Raw genomic sequence first — 19,363 nt, 5'->3', positions numbered from 1 at the left:
TCTTGGGCACAGAGGCCAGCTCATCTGGTTTCAGTCCGCAGCGGAAGGGTCAGAGGACAGTGTCCGAAAAAGTCGGAATAGTCGTAGCACTTAACCTGGGTCCGAAAGGACGGGCTGAAGGAAGGTTTACCGCCGCGTCAAGAAATGTTATCGAGCGTATATTCAGAGTCTTGAAGTAGAAATGCAAGGTAGTACATGGCTCCGAATACTCGATCGATACACAGGTTCGAATTGTTCTTGTCCTCACAGCTCTACACAACTTTATTCGACTTCAGGATGGTGAGCGTGCCGACGAATTGCTCGAATGTGACCCGGAGATGGAGGGGAAGGAATATATCCAGCCTGTAATTCCGACCACTTCTAATATCGAAAGCTCTTCAAAATCAATGGACTAGTTCAGGGATCAATTAGCAGACAGAATGTGGAATGACTACCTGCGGTATTTACGGAGTCATGACGGAATTGGAGACAATATATAATAAGAAAAGTCGTTCATAAATTCCAGCTATCTAATTACATTTAAGTACATTCTGTCTGATACAGCGGAAATACCTCTGTACCAATGGCTACCTCGAACCACCGATCTCGCTTCTCATCTGCTTTAAGCCTCGTAATTATACGGGCTTTGCTTTCAGACTCTAGGACATTAATTGCTTCAACAAATGCATCCGTATCCAGCCTAGTCTCATAGTCTCTATACAAGATATCAATTGCTGTTTCCTGGACCGTCTTTTGATACTGCTTTGCCGCACGAGAGCGGCGCAGTTCATCTACCATACTGGTAACAGCTTGTGCGATATTAGCCTTCTGCTTTTATATAGCCTCTTGGTGCCGATCAGATAACCCTGCTTCTCGGCCAGGGCGGGGTCAATATTTGGAGTGGCCGGGCTATTCCAATATACTGATAATGTCCTTTGTCCCGCAGCTTGGGCACCATCGAGTATCTCCCGGAGCATGTCCTGGAAGTGTAGAACATTGTTCATATGCCATCTGAGATTTTTTATAGGTCTATATCGTTAGTAAAACTATCTACATAGTTTCGCATTTGATAACAACCTTGGCTAGACACCCTTATCAGCCTTGAATAACTCTTCTTCTGCATCCCATCCAAACCCCGATGTTCCTGCCAAAATCTTTCTTCCATATTTCCTTGAACCAGGGCTGTTTGTTTCGGCAAGAGGAATCTTCCACCACACCATCATCCTTGTAGACTCTTCTCACAGCTTCAACAGCATGTCGTATCATCCAATCGTCAATAGCTATACCTTCCAGGTACATGTCCTGACTATTTACTCAAGAGTGTACTCGACGTCGCCGAGAATATCCTGTCTTAATGACTTCCGTCTTGCGCCGCCTCAGCAGTAGCCGCTCGGCGCTACGTGAACCCATGAGCGTCGTCATCCTCAGTCAAGTTCAGATTGAACCGCCTAGATGGCGCACGTATCTGCAAAAGTACGCATGGGTTCTCGGGATACCCATTTAAATGGGTAGATCGAACACACCTGGTCGCTATATCTTACATCCCCTTCTTTCCAATAATGTTAATTAACAGGAACTTGTCAGCCTAGTCGATCAGGATAGGAGTCTTGCGCCATCAAAATATATGCGGCTTTAGCTGCTGTTTTCTACGGAATGGCAGGCACTAGCGGTGATATTAGTTAGGGATTCGTCAACTGGTTGTGTTTTAGTACATCTGAGTCGTTAAAAACATTGTCGGGGTAACAGAAACGAGACAATGAAGTGGCTACTCGGATAATTGGCGTCACTAGGCGTTCTGACGGCGGTTCTGGTTGGATCTTCGTGGGCCTCCAATGACGATATGTTTGTCAAAATGAGACCTGGCGTTAATGCAATACCAGAAGCTATTAGTTGTATCAAAGGTGAGTCGCTCCCATAAACACGACTGATCTAATAGTGCACGACGACGCGAGTAGACTAGAGCGTGGTATTGGGGTGTTTGACAGGAGCAGTGACTGGCTATGGGACAGCGTTACATTTCTATCAGTTCTTATACGCGACTGTGTAGACTCCCTTGATCGGCTCTCGTCGGCGCAGTTGTTCTGTGCCTGTAACTGGATTGCTACTAGATTAATTCAGCAGGGATTAATATTTCGAGAGCGTTAGGCGATATAGGACTACTAGTAGAAAAAAGAAGACATTTGGGAGTTGCTGACGACAACATGATATATATGGTATTGGGTGACAACTACTCTCCATATTTTGAATCATGGGCAACGATTAATGGAATAATACCATCGACAAGTGATGAGTGGCAACGTCATGTAATGTATGGTACCTATAGGATTGGAAATGTTCAGAACGACATAGATTACTGGATATGGGACATCTGCGTTGCAGAGCTCGCCAGAAGTTGAATATTTTCGGACATGTAAGCGTCACGAGGATAAGTACCTGGAACCGTCTAGATAAGTTTCATTGCCGAATGACATGACATAGTAGTAATTAATATTTATGCTCCTTTTTTCACGTACGTTATTTCCAACCCGTACGAACACACAATGGTTTTCGATGACATCGTCCAACTAAAACGCAATACACGACTGAGCAAGGACAGTAATAGTAGTGATTTTATTAAGATACGTAGTATCCCATTCTAATACTTTCCAAGATCCAGAAAATTGACAAGCTCGGAACCAATGCAAGATATTTCCTGACTCAGAACAAAGTGCAAAACAAGTGATGCGAATGCGACGTAACGATAAACAAAGATTAATACGGTTCAAGAATGCTAAACAACAGTTGACCCGCACAACGCAGCAAAATTAAGCAATAATGGCAACGGGCAGGATGCAACAGTATAACTAATCAAGTGCAAGAACGCTGTAATAACAGTGGACAGGCGATTGTTGATCGTTCAGGGTCGGGAATACGAAGGCTACTTTGCCGACAGTATGATGTTCTCTATGTAGCCTGGATCACCACGCTTTCAGCATATTCAATCCACTCATTTCGGCACCCAGTAATCCAGTTTCTCACACAAGATTAGGAATATGCAAGAAGACATGGAATGACATGAACTGCAGATGAACGAGAACAGCAACACAGGTACAGCAACCCAGGTAGATCGTCTAGAATAGAGATGCTTTCCCCAAAACATTCGAATCCCGGTGGCCGTCGTCAAAATTGTCGAAGGAATGCCTAATCCGTGGTAACTCTTCCGGGTCAGGCTCAGGAGAGGTGACAGGAGACGTATCGATTCTGACACCGTCACTGCCAGTATCACTGTCGGACGTGGAACTGCAGTTCTCGGGCTTTTCCAACTTGCCGCAGGCGAGATAAGAGGTCTGGTTGTTGTTTTCCAGCCTGACGCGCAAGCGGAGAAGAGGAGCCCCCGGAGGTGCGACAACGGAGACATCATCGGTGTCGGAGCTGTCGCTAAGATCGCTGTTCGGAGGAGTCGACGGAGTATGACCGAGTCTCACCTTTCTGGGGGAAGGTAAGGAAATTTCGAAGTACCCGGTAACTGGCGGCGTGCGAACGCTCGTGTCTGCCGCTGGTCGCAAGAGCGATATTGTTGGATGAATCCGCCTGAACTGATTACTAATCGTGGCGGGGTAAGTGACACCCATAATGGGATGCCGAGATATTACTTTGAAAGACTTTGCGTGGACACCTAGCGGAATGACCAATGGTTTGCGCAAATGCAATAGGATGGTAGGGGACGCCGTAAGAGCCAGTCTTAATCACTGCGCGTGGATGGCGCCACAGTAGTTAGACCGTACTGCCTGTTACATTATGTGGTAGCATTGAAGAGCTCTGTATTGCTGCTAACTGCGCACATTAGTGCCAGGCAGTTTGCCGATTTCCATTGGTTTTGGGGAAACCAACTCGCGCCGCACCGCCTCCTCTGCTACAATGGGTGTCGCTACCTGTCACCAAAGCGACCAACGAGAACAACAGTAGAGAACAATTAGGGTGAACGCAGAAAGTCGTATCACAGACTGATCTTATCCGGATCAATCGATCTGTAGATACAGTGAGTTAAAAATGCTACGATTTCACGAGACTATCTATATTGTTTATTCGGTCGTTGTCATCCGGGAGACGGACTTCGAAGTCACGCCGAGCTGGGTCTTTGAAACGCGGCAATGAGTAGCTTGCTGCAAGGACATGTGAGCTTGGAATCATGTCATGATAGTGAAATCATCTTGAGTAGATTCATTTAGTCTACGAAGCGTTGCATCTATACTGATCGTGTTATATGGGAGGTCATATTATCACAAGTCAGAAAAACATGATAGCTTTTCAACCTGTTAACAGCTGACATGGTTCAAGTCTCGAACATGGCGTCAGTCTCTCTGCTCAGAGGCATGTAGTCTATACCAAAACGGGTGGATAGTGACACGCTTCTGTCGTTTCCTACCAACGGTAGCCAAAAACTCAACATAAAATTACGTGTCATACTAATTTGTGCAGCACGCACATCATATATAGTACAAATATCACTATAAATTAACACAAACATAAACTCACCAACGCCTTACGTCCCTTCAGTCACAAACTTAACTCAAACTTTTCAAAATAGCCATAAACAAAACTTCACATAGATGATATATTGATCCCACTACTTAAACCGAGGGACCGCCGATGAGAATCTTGACGCCCTGTCCCTTAACCACAAGCTTGAACGCCTCCTCGGCCTCCTCAAACTTGACGCGATGGGTAATGAGTTTTTTGACATCGACCATGCCGCTGGCAACCAACTCGACAGCAAGCTGGTAATCACCGGGACCGTACCGGAAACTGCCATGCGCGGTCAGCTCTTTGACGGTAAATTCAGTGATCGGGAAGGTAATTTCAGGAGCACCCATGCCGGCCTGGACGTATGTTCCGCCTTGACCAAGGACGTGAATTGCGGTATTGACCGAGGCGGCGGCACCGGAAGCATCAATGGCGAATTGAGGCGCCTTACCGCCAAGGAGCTCTTTGACCTTGGCAGCGCTCTCAGCAGCGGAATCGCCCTTGGTGGGTATGAAACAGTGCGTAGCTGCTACTTCTTTGGCGAGGTCAAGACGAGTCTGAACGAGATCGACGGCGGTGACAGTGGTCGCTCCAAATGCCTTCGCGACAGCACAGCAAAGGAGACCGACAGGACCTGCGCCGAAGACGATGACTGACGAACCCGGCGTGATCTTGGCGAGCTTTGAGACATGGACGGCGACAGAGAGGGGCTCAACGAGGGCGCCCTCCTCGAGCGACACAGTGTCAGGGAGCTTGACGCAGAAGTCCTCGGGAAGAACGTAGTAGCGGCAGAGAGTACCGTCGTATGGGGGAGTGGCCGCGAACTTCATATCGGCACACAAGTTGTACTGGCCGCCCTTACAGTGGTCGCAGTAGCGGCATGGAATACCTGGCTCAAGAGCAACTCGGTCTCCGACCTTCAGGCTGGTAACACCAGAGCCTACCTCAGCGACAATTCCGGCGGATTCGTGTCCAAGGACCATTGGAGACTTGACGATAAAGGAACCAATGGCGCCGTGGGTGTAGTAATGGACGTCCGAGCCGCAGATACCAGTCTGTTTGATCTCGATCCGGACATCTTTCGGACTGGAGAGCGCAGGGATTGGTCGCTCTTCGAACGAAACCTCATTCACCTTCTGCAAAACAAAGGAAGGGTTCTGTCGGCTACCATTAGCTCATCGTTCTCGGATCACTGATCACACTTGCAGAAACGGTACTAACTTCGCCAGTGAGAGTCATTCTGATCGGGGAATTGCAATTGATTCGAGATCGACAATACAATAAGACTTTGTCTGTAAGAGCAGTAGAGCATCTAAAGGGGGAGGAAGCCTTAATAAAGAGCGCGGGGCTGGCAAATCTTTCTGTCAGGCGTGCCTATTTTCCCCACCCACGCATCGGGCGCATGTCCGCTTTAGGCTAATCCATAACTGCCACTCTACGTCTACCCCCACCTAATACAATCCCCCAGAACGCCGCACGCGTAATTGTAACGGATCAGCCTGTTCCGTGCCTCGAGATGCCAGCATAAGGAACCGCCAACTGCCATTTTCTGTTTTCTGCAAATCTGTCTTGGCCCTGAAGTAGAAACGGTCGCGGTGCGGCCCTCGCGAAGATGGCTCAACTCTGGCGCCTCTCACCCCATCAGCCTCAATCTAGCAACCAAAGAGCAGAATGTTGTGCGCCTAACGGTTGTTATCGGATACACTTCTACTTCGGACTCTCATTCCGCCCAGGTTGCTGCCATTCCTGAGCGGGATAATATCCCAAACAGTCGCCTTGGGTTAGGGCACGTCTATGTAAGTCTCCAAAAAATAGCCGATATAACATTTTTGGGTAAATTGTCCAAAATAATACCTCGAATGTACCTCTGCACCCAACATCGTGATATTAAGAACAATATTTAATCTGCGCTAAACATTGCTTCAATCTCCCTCCTTGAAAATCTCCTTTCTTATCGACCTTTAAATGGTCTTTGACAAAGTCTATAATGTCTCGTCTCGCAAAACTAATTGCGGCAACAGCATGAGAGCATGGTACCCCACAGTAATCCCATCTTCGACAGAGACACGTCTATGGGATGAGCGTTGGAAAGCACCTCCGATTTCCGAGCAGCCTACGTATACTGTCATTTTCACTGTGAACTGATTAAGCGTCGACTTAGCGATTAGAGCCGACGGGGGAGACATAGCTACAGATCGATAATAATAACCCAGGAACAGACAACGAACGGGTAGATAAATAACGGGAACGAAGATTAACAATCAAGAATAATAACAATACGTCTGACAGACTTTTGATGCGAACCTTAATTCGGATTGACATAAAAATAATATTTACATTTTCGAACACCATAGCTTATTACTACATAATCATATATATACCCTCCAAAAGCTAAAAAAACCCAACAAATTCAAAAACAAAAGTCAGAAACCATGAACCAAAACCACAAACAAACAAAAACAAAAACGAAAGAAAAGGCCAAGGGTTCACTCTACCGCCATCTCGCCAATCACGCCCTCCCCAGCAGACCTCAAGGCTTCGACGGAGACTGGTAGTACTTCCCGGACCTTAACACTGAGTCACCATCTGACTCACGCCCTTCCTCTTGCTGCAGCGCATGACGCACCAGGAACACTCCTCTTCTCCCCTGGCGAGGTCCACCCATGCGGCCATTTCCAGCCGCGACAGACACTTTGTGCATGGCTCGGAAGTGGCTTCGCACCATGGCCGTCTCGTTGTAGACCAGTTGCGGCACGCCCGCCACAACGCACAACAGAAACGTTAAGGTCCTCGGGGGAACAACAACTTGACGCTGGTCATCTAACCTTACAAAGCCGTCACTTACAGCGCGTTCAAAGGAGTGCGCGCGAGGACCCGGAGAAGGAGGGACCCGCCTGGTCGGCCGTCTAATACAAGCAAGTGTGCATTCGTGACGGGTAAATTGGATAACCCTAACCTTCTCGTGCTATATAGGTGCCCTGTGGTAATTTGGACTTTTACCCTACCGTCTGTCACATGCCTTGGCCCGTAGGCTCATCTCATTCGCTTGGATGAGGTCGCAACTCTCCAAGCTTTGCGTGAATGTGGCGTACAGAGATCAGAGCAGTGGCATTTGATGCTGCAATTGCATGCGCCATGTCCGCTTACACATATGACAACGTCCCACTTCTCGGTGTGTTCACAGTTGTGGGTGCATCACGAGATGGACATCTGATAAGCGATTCTCACCAAGGTGCGATTACCACAATACACAGCCCGCGACCGCTTAATTATCAAACATGACAATGCGCCGTGGAGTTGGTCTCGCGGCCTTTGACAACCATCAGCGCACGGCACAGCAATATTCCGACCTCGGTAGCACTATCCTACAAACACATATTTCGGAGCTGACAGACCAGCTCCTGACATTTCAAGCCGCGCTCAAAAAATTCGCACAATCGCACGCAGACGAGATCCGGTCAGACCCCGTATTTCGATCCGAGTTTGTGAAAATGTGCTCCGCAATCGGTGTCGACCCGCTTGCGAGCTCCAGCGCGAATAAGAAAGGCTCGTTTTGGGCTGAGTTGCTGGGCAGCGATGTGAATGACTTCTTTTTTGAGCTTGCGGTCAGGATTATCGAAATTTGCAGACGGGCAAGGGATGTGAATGGTGGGTTGATGCTTGTTGAGGACGTCAAAGGGCGGATAAACAGCGTGCCTGGACGACCGCCTGTCTCACAGGAAGATATCGTCCGCGCGGTCAACACACTTGCGCCGCTCGGTCATGGGTTTGGAATAGTTAGATTAGCGAACAAAGACTTTATACGGAGCGTGCCTCAAGAATTGAGCAGGGACCAGGCTGTTGCCATAGAGGCTACACAAGCGTTGGGCTACATCTCCGTGCCAATATTAAGAGATAATTTAGCTTGGGAGACTGCTAGATGTATAGCGGTTCTGGACGATCTAGTCGCATCTGGTTTAGTTTGGGTAGATGAGCATGCGCGACCGAAGGAGTATTGGACGCCGTCGTGGATTAGGCAATGATCCGAATTGTGTTTATCATCGATTGGCATTTGTTTGGCTGGATAAGGTTTGGCGCTTGGATTTTGGCAGTAGGAATTGCATTTATAGTACATATATCAAGGAGGCAATGCATTATGCGTAAATCTGTCTACGACACACAAAAACAAGGAGTAACTAAACAATAACAATCTTATATTCCGTACTTGGCACGGACGATTCCTTACTGCTCCTTGGCAAGGTGCTCTAATCTGACTCTAACAGCGTTTCCGTGCGCGTCAAGACCCTCGACAGTAGCTAACCGGACAACTGCTCCACCGATCGTCTTCAGACCTTCAGGCGTAAGTTCTTGGCTTGTCAAATGCTTCATGAAGCTGTGAGTATTGACACCGGAGTACACGGTCGCATAGCCATAAGTTGGCAGTGTGTGATTAGTTCCCTATAACCGAATCAGTATCTCCATTTCACATCATACCAGCGAACTGAAACATACACTAGAATAGTCACCGCACGACTCAGGACTCCAAGCACCGACAAAAACACTACCAGCGTGCTGCACCAAGTCTACATACTTGCTCGCATTTTCCAACTGCAGAATCAAGTGCTCCGGCGCGTACTTGTTGCTGAGCGCAATAGCTTCCTCGACCGTCTTGACTTGAAACGTCCGCGAATGGGCGATGGCACCGCGAACAATGTCGACTCGCGGCAGGCGCATCGCTTGCTCATGGACTTCGTCTTCAATTGCCTGAAGTTCGGCCTCGTTCAAGTCGACACCGATGAGGATGACCTGGGAGTCAACTCCGTGCTCGGCCTGAGAAAGTAGATCAGACGCGACGAATGCGGGGTTGGCTTTCTTGTCCGCAACAACCTGCGCACATTAGCATTCGGATTCATACATGAGAGTGTTGTGGAGCTTACCAAAACTTCGGATGGACCAGCAGGCATGTCGATACTGACAAGCGCTGACGTGTCGTTCTGGACCAGCATCTTCGCGGCAGTGACAAACTGATTTCCGGGACCAAGAATTTTGTTGACCTTGGGCACGCTCTCGGTACCATACGCCATGGCAGCAACAGCCTGAGCACCACCAGCAAGAACGATCGCAGCAGCACCGACCTTGTGGGCAACGTAGACAACTTCAGGAGTCAACGTACCGTCTGATCGAGGCGGAGAGGCGAGAACAATGTTCTTGCATCCGGCAACTAGAGCAGGAACACCCAACATCAATGCAGTTGACGGAAGGATTGCGGTACCACCAGGGACGTAGAGGCCGACGCTCTCGATCGGTCTCGAAAATCGGGAGCAGACAACGCCCGGAACTGTCTCCACAACAAGTGGTGCGCTTTCAAGCTGGCCAGCGTGGAATTTTCTCACGTTTTCGAACGAGAGATCAATGGCGTCTTTTGTTTCCTGGTCGAGCTCCATGAGTTCGGGGGGGAATGGCGCCTTTAGGACGGGTGAATCAAGCTTGGCCTTCTCGAACTTGGCTGTGAACTCGAGCAACGCGGCATCACCACGAGTACGAACAGCTTCGACGATAGGACCGATAAGGTTCATAATATTGGCGTTCTTTTGAGCTGGCCGGCGCAGTAGATCCGTCAGTTCGTACGATGAGATCTTGGAAACATCTACTCGGGCAAGTTGAATGCGTCCGGTCTTTTCTTTGGCCGCTTCCTTAGCAGCATCAGTGGTATTGCGGGAACCGTTAATGCTCTCCGTCTTCAGGACTGGTTTCTCCGACGCCTCCTCGGTCTTCGTTGCAGCATCGATCCACTTCTGCTTAGCATCACCTCTCCTCCGAGTAATTTTCTTCGCCTTGGAATCCAGATTCCGCTCAACATCTGTCCACGAAACGCCAGCCTGCACAGCCTTTGTCATACCGAAATAAAGCAGATCCGCAAACTCCCAGGCGACCTCACCCTTCGTCTTCGCGGTCGTCAGCTCCTCCGCCTCCTCCATAATTTTTGCCGACAACAACTTGTCATCGCTAAATAGACGACGGGTGTATGATCCAGCGGGAGAATTCTCAAGTCTGGAGACCAAAGTGCGTTCCAACGCCATCACACCACCCGAGTTGCCAAAGCATGTCGTTGTGTCGAGATGGCAGAATCCTTTGCCGGCCTGCTGGACGACAAACTTGATGCAGTCACCGTCGCAATCAAGTTCGAGTCTGACGAGCGTCTGAACGGCGCCGGAGGTCGCACCCTTGAACCACAAGCCGCGCTTGCGGGATTGATACACACCAGCGCGGGATTTGATTGCCTCTGCAATAGACTCTTCAGATGAGTACACGAGACCGAGGGCGACGCCCAGAGTGTCGACGACGAGTGTGGAAAAGTATCCGTCCGATCGGTCAGTGTTCAATGCGCTGGTGAAAATGGCCGCCACGGACAGCTTACCCGTCGAAGAAGCGGAGTCCGTTGTGAGTGACTCTGCGGGTATGATTGGGATTGCAGGCAATGCGACGGTTTGTTTGACCTGTTCGAGCGTGGGCGTGGAGGTAAATGTCACGTAGAGCTTCTTGTTCCCAGTACCATCTGCTAGTACCGATTTGCTCAGTTTCGTCGCTAGCTCCGTCTTCGCTGTAGTTGACGATACGTACACACCATTGACATCGTCGTAATCTTCGCCGGGGAATACAACTCGGGATCCCGGAACGCCGATCTCAAGTAACGCGGTAGCTTGTTCGCCGGATTCAGGGAACACGGTGTCGACACCGGCGTCTAGAAGCGCGATGATGTCGTCGATTTCAATAGCAGAGGTCACCTGCACACTGAATTCCACCAGTCCAAAGTTCTTAGAAACATATTTTTGAGTAATGGCAACATCTTCTGAAGTCAACAGAGGACCAATAAGGGTGTAACCGACAATCGACAAGTCGGGCGTCGAAGCGATACTAGATGGTGCCAACAAAGGGAGCAATGGGAATGCCATTGTTGAATCACCGAACGAATACAACAAACGCCAAGTGAACAGTCTTTATAGAGGTCAAGTCGCTTGATGCTTGTACTGTTCTTAAGTCTCACAGCGAAATCGTGGTCGAGGCCTTGGAATGTCGATACCCGATGACTCTTTCGTGAGTACCCTCTTTTTTTGTCACGGCCAGCAATTCAAGTTTTTAGCTCCGCATGAGGCTCAGGTTCGTTCGCCCAGCCGGGAATTTGCTGGAGCTCTTGGGTTAGGGCCTAGCTCGTCCTCGATATCTTTTAACCGCTCCAAATCCCTTTTGAGAATACGTTAATGTGTATGTGAATGACAATATGCCTTCTGAGTGAGCTATTAGAATTTTATTCCGGTAGGGGGAATCAGGTTCGGTGTCGACGAAACAGCGTCTCATGGCTACGGATGGTTTTCCCAAACTCACAAATTCATCATGAGATACCCTTGCTTGTCTTTACATTCAAATGAGGGTAAATTGCCCTTAATGTCATGTGACTGGACCGCAACTGATGCCAACTATGTCTCTAATCTACTTTCTTGCCAATTACTATAACGGTTGGCGCCGTACTTTGCATTTGGTGAGATTGAGCTAAACATCGCCATACATGCGAATAAAAGCGCGGCTTGGAGCACTTACCGTCTGTAGGAGGCGCAGTAACATATGATGGTGCACTTACTATTCTTCGCGCGTCCGACAACAGAAAACTAGCCACTGTAAACGAGCATCAGTCGGGGATACACTTGCTATAGAATTCCATGTAAACCTTCTACTTCGACTCTTGTTGCTACTTCGACACTGTAGGCTTATCGGATAGCTTGGAGTTCTTCCCTTGGCTTTCATAGGAATAATCAATCCTTGTATGGATCAATAAATCGGTAATCCACACCGCGATTTCACCAGCGGATTTGATTGACGAAACCCTGATCTGAAAGGTCTTGCGAAGTTAGAGGTTATTTGGTTCTTTTTGGCGTAAAGCCGTAACTCCACAATCGTTTGCAAGGATGCACCGACTGGAGACAATGACTGCCAAAGGGCACCTCATTTCTCGAGACCGTCCATTAACTCCGTCCGGAGATCATCTGCGAATGATTTCACGTTGTAGCATTTGTCGAGCAGAGCTAGCGCTGCAGGAACCACAACGGTCAAATGACACACAATCATCGAAAGGTAGAGAAGTCCGACAGAGTTGCAACTTTGTAGTCAAAAGCACAATTGAAGTCTTCTGACTTGAATCGACAGTGTAAAAAAAAAGGAATCTTAAATATGAATGCCGGTCTATAACGTGATATCAAACAGAGAGAATAATCACGTACTTGTCACCGGGCGGAATGCTTCGTGTTGTCAGATGTTTTATCATGTATTGATTGAACTCTATGTATATCCCATTGAAACCTATTAGAAAAACCATTTTGTTGGTAGACAATTGCATAGTGTAGCTGAGACGGGGGAATCGTTGGTGGAACAGACCTGTTACAACTGCAGGATATGGTTACTACCCGGTGGCTAGCGATGGACCCTGCATGCACCTGCCACTTGAAGTTTACATCATACACCCAACTATCAGCAAGCGTGAAATAATTTCCGGCCGGCCCGAGTTCGGCATTCTTCGGAATTCTCGGACAATTTTTGTACGTTTTACGCGCAGTGTTGTCTGACAGCTGACACTGTCCGGTCTTGGGTTTCTTTCTATAGGACACTATTTACGCTAATGGAAATTCCGCGCAGATTAATTTTACGTGTCTGCCAATAGTTTGGTGCTGTCTATCATGGATGATGGATGCTAATGTGATAAAACCTCTAGGCGACGTTGCGCCAGATCATAACTTTATAGTTTGTGAGAGCACCGGTGCAAGTTCATTATCAACGACCCACAGATACTTTGCCAATAGTCAATATAAAGAAAAGATGTCTGAGCACTTTAAGATTCTGAAGTGAAATAAGTACTGAAGCCTGCGACCCGGAAACGACCAACAAAATTATTTCCCATTTTTTCTCGAAACAAGCAGAAGTTCAGGCTGCCTGTGCATCTAAAGGAAGATTTGGTTACGCAGTCGTTGGAAGTGGGGGCCAACATTACAACTCTCTTCGTTTGTATGGCACTGTAGTTACAACCAAAGTTGATGCGAAACTCTGCCGCGATAGGTGTGACGAAAGTTAACTAGCGTTAAAAAATTGTCTCTGGCCCAGCAGTTGCAGTCTAAGCCAATTATTATGGTCATACATTCAATTGATTATTTTTAAATGAAACGTGTCCGAAGCAAGCCGAGATTTCTGGCTCAATTTGTCAACGAAGCAAAGCAATACTATTTAAGGACGTGTGGTACGTGTATAACTTGCCAACGTGCATGGACAATTTGAATTATGAGTGCCGCCTCAACTCGTCTGGTCGATTATGACTTGTCTATGAGCACCAGTTGCGGCATAATTAATCGTTGACGTCGCAGTATCTCTCTGCTAGAGTCGGAAAGGATAGTCGCATAGACGAACTATTGATCTATATATTTGTCGATCTTCGAGTTACGACATTGGGCGCGCCACACAGGCTATTCGGCGACACAGCAAGCAACCCACTTGAACAAGAGATCCGATTCTCCACTTTAAGATCATTCGAATGACGAACGATATCGAAGCCATACCCTGCTGGCACGGATGAACCTAGGCCTGAGTGAACACGCGGTGACAATAGAGTGCTGCATAAACCAGGGGATAGATGCATTGCCAGGATCAGACCTCATCGATTGGCCAGTGTTGGCATCTGCTACATGGTAGTTATTTGTCGAAAAGATGGAACTCTGATACCAGGTTGCTGCCATTCTATAAAACCGACAGGGAGCGAAGTAACGCTAAAAATAGAGTCACTAAACGGTTGCCAGAGTAACGTCGGGTACGTTGGGGAGCGTCGAACCGCGAGTCGGTGAGGCAATAGTTAAAAAAAGCACTGCGAGCCGTCGTCGGACGATATGAAACGCACTGAAGAGATGCGGCGCTCACGTTATCGAGCCCAGTCAGTCATAAGCGAACGCGACGATCGCCACACATTTTTTCTGCTGCCTGGTGAGATATTATTGTTGACAAAGAATGGGAGCTGGTTGACATATGCAAGTGTACAAGATTAAAGCCAAATAAAAATCGCCGGTCGCTAACTTCATCGGTGTGCACCGGAGCGTGTTCTCAGAAACACTCTTCCAGGCGGAGGCGTTCGGGGCGCGCCCCTGAGAGGGAGGTCTGTCTGCTCCTACTGGCCAGTGTCCAATGTTCAGTGGCCTCTGCTCTGGATGTAGTTAGGTGCACATTTGCAAGCTAAGAATGAGAGAGCAGACGCCACTAAGCACCACCCATTCTGCACTGCAGCTTGTCGATCCAAGCAAAAGGTCCTATCTCGGGTTTCTGATAGCCCATGTCCTCGTCAGCAAGTTTTCTACAACAAAGAACGAGCAGCAGCACAGGCACAGGCACAGTCACCACGAGTCTATTGCGTTTGCAGTCGCCTAAGGCACCCACATCTGGCGATTACTCCTGCTGGACGCGTGGATCCGCCCCACCTCGCTGCCACTTTGGGCCTGGGTCAGCTGCCTCCATGCGCGTCTCTCGACCCGGCCAATTCTGAACTTGGTAATTATCGATTGCACTTCTGCAGTGCAGCTATGAATTAGCGTAAACTCTATAATTGCCGCAGTTACAGCTTATTACTGCATATTCGCCCAAACGCAATTGATGCTTATGCCTTTTCATGCGCTTACAGCGAGACGCATAGCTGTCTCATGAGCAATGCACTAGGCTATTTCAAGGCATATCTAAATACAGCTAATGACTGCTAAACTCTATACGGCATATGATACACAAAACATCCGGCCTGGCGCAGGCAGTCCTCGGCCCTGCCGTGCATTTTATCCCGCTTGCCCCTGCTCCTCCCTCCAAATTCCTTCCTGCACGCCCTTCTTTGTCTTCCTTATTCCATCTCTGTTTTTTTCTGGCCTTTGTTTATCATTTCATTCACTCTAAATCTCCATCATATTCTGGTAGGTATATTGTTGTACTTTTTGCTTTGATCCTTATTTTCATCCCTTTATTATGACCACTGCTCGTGCCTAATCTGTCATCATAACTAATGATATTAGCTTGTCTTTTAGAATAGCACCGACACAGAATGTTCCAAAAACTTTTTCTTTCTGCATTGGCTATCGCCAGCGTTGTTAACGGTACGTACTTTTTTGTTTGCTGTGAGCTATTATGATACGGCCTGGGTTGGCTTTGGCTTGCCATGGTTTCTCGGCAACCGATGCAGTTGCTGTAATAGCTCAATTGACGCGATTTTAATATTTCTTATTCATTGGCGAGCTAATAGTTTGCTTACTTTTATAGCTGCTACCAGTGTGTGCAATGAGACTTCGATTACTGCCAACGTTCAGAGCGATCTCGATAATTTGAGCGGATGCACTACTTTCAGTGGCGACATCATCTTGTCCCCGACTCTGACAACTGCCACCATCAATGGTATCCAGACTATCTCTGGTAATCTCATCTGCAACAACAACACCCAGATAACCTCCATTTCTGCTCCGTCGCTCCAGAAAATCGGAGGTACGTTCCAGCTCTCCCAGTTGACCATTCTCAACACCCTCTCCTTCCCCCGTTTGTCATCCATTGGTTCCATTAACTGGGTCACTCTTCCTGCTGTTTCCGGCCTCAGTTTCACTACCGGTGTCACTTCTTGTCAAGATGTCACCATCTCCGATACTGACCTGTCCAGTCTCACTGGCATCAACTTAACCACTGTCAGCAAGCTCGACATCAACAACAACTTGAACTTGAATGATATCGAGATGGGCTTGACCGAGGCCACCTATCAGGTTGATATTTCCTTCAACGGCAACACTGCAGTGAGCTTTCCTTACCTCCAATGGGCATACAACTTGACGTTCCAGGATGTCTCTTCGGTTAGCACTCCCATTTTGTCCGTTGTTAACGCTTCGTACTTGTTGATCAGCAACGTTTTCAGCTCTTTCTCAGCTCCTAACCTTACTACCGTTGGCGGGCTCTCAATCGATGAAAACTTGTCTCTCACCAATATCTCCTTTCCCAAGCTTACAACTATTGGTGGCTCCGGTCTCCAGGTTGCGAACAACACTAAGCTCTCCAGCATCACGGGCTTCCCCAATCTCGCCACCGTCAATGGTGCTATCGTTTTGGATGGCAACTTCTCTAAGTATGTATCGACTACTGGTCCCGAGTTGAAGGTAAGAATACTAACGTGAAGTTAGTGCATCGTTCCCGTCCCTGACTCTCGTTCGCGGCGCTGTCAACATTGATTCCAATGATGACTTCGATTGCTCGTCGTTCAATTCGCTGAATTCCAAAGGTGGCATTCGTGGCAATGACTACAAGTGTGCGGCGGCCTCAACCACCACGTCTGTGGCCATTAGCGCCACGGCAACTGCTTCGTCCGGTGCAACAGGTGCCAGCACCATCACTGGTTCGGGTACTTCCTCGGCTTCCTCCGTAGCCACTTCCAGATCCGCTGCTTCTCCCAACCTTGTTGTCAGTTCCTCTGGCTTGACCGTCAGCGCTCTTTTGGCCGCTGTCTTCTTCGGTATCTTCTAAATGTTTGGCTAGATATTTATTAGATAACTGGGAGATGGAGTGTACAAAAAAGATTGATAGAGGTCTTGGGAACAAAGGTGTTTTTTTGCAATGTTAATAAAAAATTATATTTTGGCTTTTGGCAAGCGGTGTTTGGACGAGTTAACAGTTTCCATCATTGTTAACCAAGTTTCGCTAATAACGCTACGCATCTATTAAAGAAAATTGTCGAGCCTCATTGGAATCCTTTTTACCTGTTTGTGTTGCTTTGACAGTATCTTTGTACTTGTACTCACATTTTGTATCTTGTTTAATGTGTCTTCATTAATATGTATTTTTTATAATTCTTCAGTATATTATTTAATTATATGTTCTATTGTGTCTTTCTGGTGAGGTTTTGATCGACTGGCACTAGACAAAACAGAGTGAGGAGTCGTAAGTGGCTACGATAAGGAATGACAATCTTCTTCATATGCTGGTATTACTAGCTTTATTTTTTAGAGATAATAAACAACTATTAATAATCCTGCGAATGATATATCTGGATCTCTATGTATAATCAAGCTGACATGTTTGCTGCGGTTAATGTGGCTCGCCCCCCAACCCGCGGCACGGTCGCGCTTCAGCTATTCGCCTAGCCGTTACAGTTTCTCCCCAGTGGTAAATCAAATGTCATGCACCAGTTCTCAGTATCAATAAATTTATTGTTAAATTAATTGAACACAGTTTGCTAAGCGGTTATATCACTTAATTAAAACTGGCCACGTGATAGCAAATGAGCCCCCCAATACTTGTCATTTTAACCGTAGCTTTAATGCTCACGAAAACCGAAGAGGACGAGTAATTGGGCTTGGGGAACCAACGTCGGTCAGGTGATCGAGCGTTCTTTACTGCAATAGGTGCCTCGCATGACCGAATGGCCCTCTGAACCCTTTTTCATGCGAAACTAACAAGGCACATGCAATGGTGGCTCCTAAATCAGAAACCCCCGTAACCTTCTCGCGTAATCGACCGCTGCAGGTGCGGCTCACAATGACATAAGAAGAGTTCGGCGTTGGGCAACGCTCAACGATGGTATACATCCGCATAAAATTTGGGACGACTTTGGCAACCGCATGACCGATTTTTCACGTGGCCTGGGGTCAGTTGGTGTTCAGGTGGTTAAGCGAATTGCCTAGAAGGCTCGAGATCGTGCGATGGCTGCGATTACGGACTGACGACGGGGTGCATCAGTTCCCGCTCCAGAATCTGAAGTCAAACGTGACTATCCCTGTAGAGTATATATAGACATCTTGCTACCGACGAGCATTCTCAATTCTTCATCGTTCATCAAATCCAATTAACATCTCATATAAGTATCGTATAGCTACAATGTCTGTGCAGAGATCTTCAGGCCGCCGCCACAGTCCATCTCGTACTTTCTACAGTTCCATCTTCGACGATCCATTCTTCCCGTTGTCGAGCCCAATCTCTTTGCGGAATACCTTCTTTGGGCACCCGAGCCAGACGTCCCAGCAAGCTGGCTCGGACGACGTATTTACATTTACGCCTTCGTTCGACATTAAGGAGACCGAAAGAGCGTTCCTGCTTGAAGGCGAGCTTCCGGGGGTTGAAAAGGACAACCTCGATATCGAGTTCGTTGACAACCACACGCTCCGTGTGAAAGGCCACGTTGAGCGCAGCAAGGAGTTTCAAGAAGGAGAAGAAGCGCCCACGGAGGTCGTCAGTGACAAGAGCAAGCGACGTGGTACGTCCGGCTATTGGGCTACTGAGCGTGTGATTGGAGATTTCTCGCGTTCGTTCAAGTTCCCAGACAATGTCGATCCTTCGGGAGTGAACGCGTCGCTGAAAAACGGGTTGTTGGAGATTAAAGTACCAAAAGCAGAAAAGCCGCCTTCTACGAAGAGAATTACAGTCCTTTAAGGCACCTTGGACTGGGGTTTGAAGTTCGAATATTTTAGTAACACGGGATTGTCATTCGCTTGGATTTATGGTGGATGAATGGCTTTTGGGAAGTAACAATTATAGTGTGGTTACTACCTATAATAATATGAGTTGTTGTAACTAGCTACGACAATATAGTGCATATAAGTGTTGTCTTTTTGGTGCGCATTCATCCTCTGCGACAAATGTTTGCTGCGCTCGGAAATTTATAAATAATCAAATTCATATTCAAATCTAGGTGAAGACCAGAAGTGATCGTAAACTACTTGCAATTAGGGGTGTTCACGAATAAACCAGTCACGGGCATGGGGTAAGGGTAAAGGCATGGTCTTGAGGCAATGAATTGCTCATAACTTTCCTCTAAACTTTAAATATTTGATTCGCCGATATCGGCGAGATTTGGTCTTCAGTCATTTAA

At 47.7% G+C, this 19,363-nt stretch overlaps 6 protein-coding genes across 6 annotated transcripts; 3 read left to right on the top strand and 3 right to left on the bottom strand.

Annotated features, from left to right (window-relative positions):
* Positions 1–474: 474 nt before the first annotated feature.
* V1508DRAFT_426862 (uncharacterized protein) lies at positions 475–1,024 on the bottom strand. Its single transcript, XM_066941619.1, has 2 exons — positions 845–1,024; positions 475–770 (listed from the first exon to the last, which is right to left on the bottom strand). Exons 1-2 carry the CDS (start codon positions 954–956, stop codon positions 520–522), a joined length of 363 nt encoding a protein of 120 aa, XP_066792725.1. The 5' UTR covers positions 957–1,024; the 3' UTR covers positions 475–519.
* Positions 1,025–4,342: 3,318 nt separating this feature from the next.
* Positions 4,343–6,057, bottom strand: V1508DRAFT_464632 (chaperonin 10-like protein). Its single transcript, XM_066942903.1, has 2 exons — positions 5,704–6,057; positions 4,343–5,639 (listed from the first exon to the last, which is right to left on the bottom strand). Exons 1-2 carry the CDS (start codon positions 5,719–5,721, stop codon positions 4,590–4,592), a joined length of 1,068 nt encoding a protein of 355 aa, XP_066792724.1. The 5' UTR covers positions 5,722–6,057; the 3' UTR covers positions 4,343–4,589.
* A 1,601-nt stretch (positions 6,058–7,658) lies between these two features.
* Positions 7,659–8,654, top strand: V1508DRAFT_426854 (EAP30/Vps36 family-domain-containing protein). Its single transcript, XM_066941618.1, has one exon. The coding sequence runs from the start codon at positions 7,761–7,763 to the stop codon at positions 8,502–8,504; it is 744 nt and encodes a 247-aa protein (XP_066792723.1). The 5' UTR covers positions 7,659–7,760; the 3' UTR covers positions 8,505–8,654.
* Positions 8,604–11,536, bottom strand: V1508DRAFT_25251 (histidinol dehydrogenase-domain-containing protein). The gene is made up of 3 exons (XM_066936392.1): positions 9,399–11,536; positions 8,974–9,348; positions 8,604–8,919 (listed from the first exon to the last, which is right to left on the bottom strand). Exons 1-3 carry the CDS (start codon positions 11,412–11,414, stop codon positions 8,704–8,706), a joined length of 2,607 nt encoding a protein of 868 aa, XP_066792722.1. The 5' UTR covers positions 11,415–11,536; the 3' UTR covers positions 8,604–8,703.
* Positions 11,537–15,568: 4,032 nt separating this feature from the next.
* On the top strand, positions 15,569–17,022 carry V1508DRAFT_400490 (uncharacterized protein; the record flags this gene model as incomplete). Its single annotated transcript, XM_066938339.1, has 3 exons — positions 15,569–15,620; positions 15,784–16,627; positions 16,683–17,022. The coding sequence occupies 3 exons, from the start codon at positions 15,569–15,571 to the stop codon at positions 17,020–17,022; spliced, it is 1,236 nt and encodes a 411-aa protein (XP_066792721.1).
* Positions 17,023–18,081: 1,059 nt separating this feature from the next.
* On the top strand, positions 18,082–19,159 carry V1508DRAFT_426844 (HSP20-like chaperone). The gene has a single exon (XM_066941617.1). The coding sequence runs from the start codon at positions 18,373–18,375 to the stop codon at positions 18,922–18,924; it is 552 nt and encodes a 183-aa protein (XP_066792720.1). The 5' UTR covers positions 18,082–18,372; the 3' UTR covers positions 18,925–19,159.
* The last annotated feature ends 204 nt before the right edge of the window (positions 19,160–19,363 follow it).

This window comes from Lipomyces doorenjongii (genome assembly GCF_038497915.1).
Source record: "Lipomyces doorenjongii strain NRRL Y-27504 unplaced genomic scaffold V1508scaffold_106, whole genome shotgun sequence".
Lineage (NCBI taxonomy): Eukaryota > Fungi > Ascomycota > Lipomycetes > Lipomycetales > Lipomycetaceae > Lipomyces > Lipomyces doorenjongii.
This window is presented reverse-complemented; position numbering and strand designations above follow the sequence as displayed.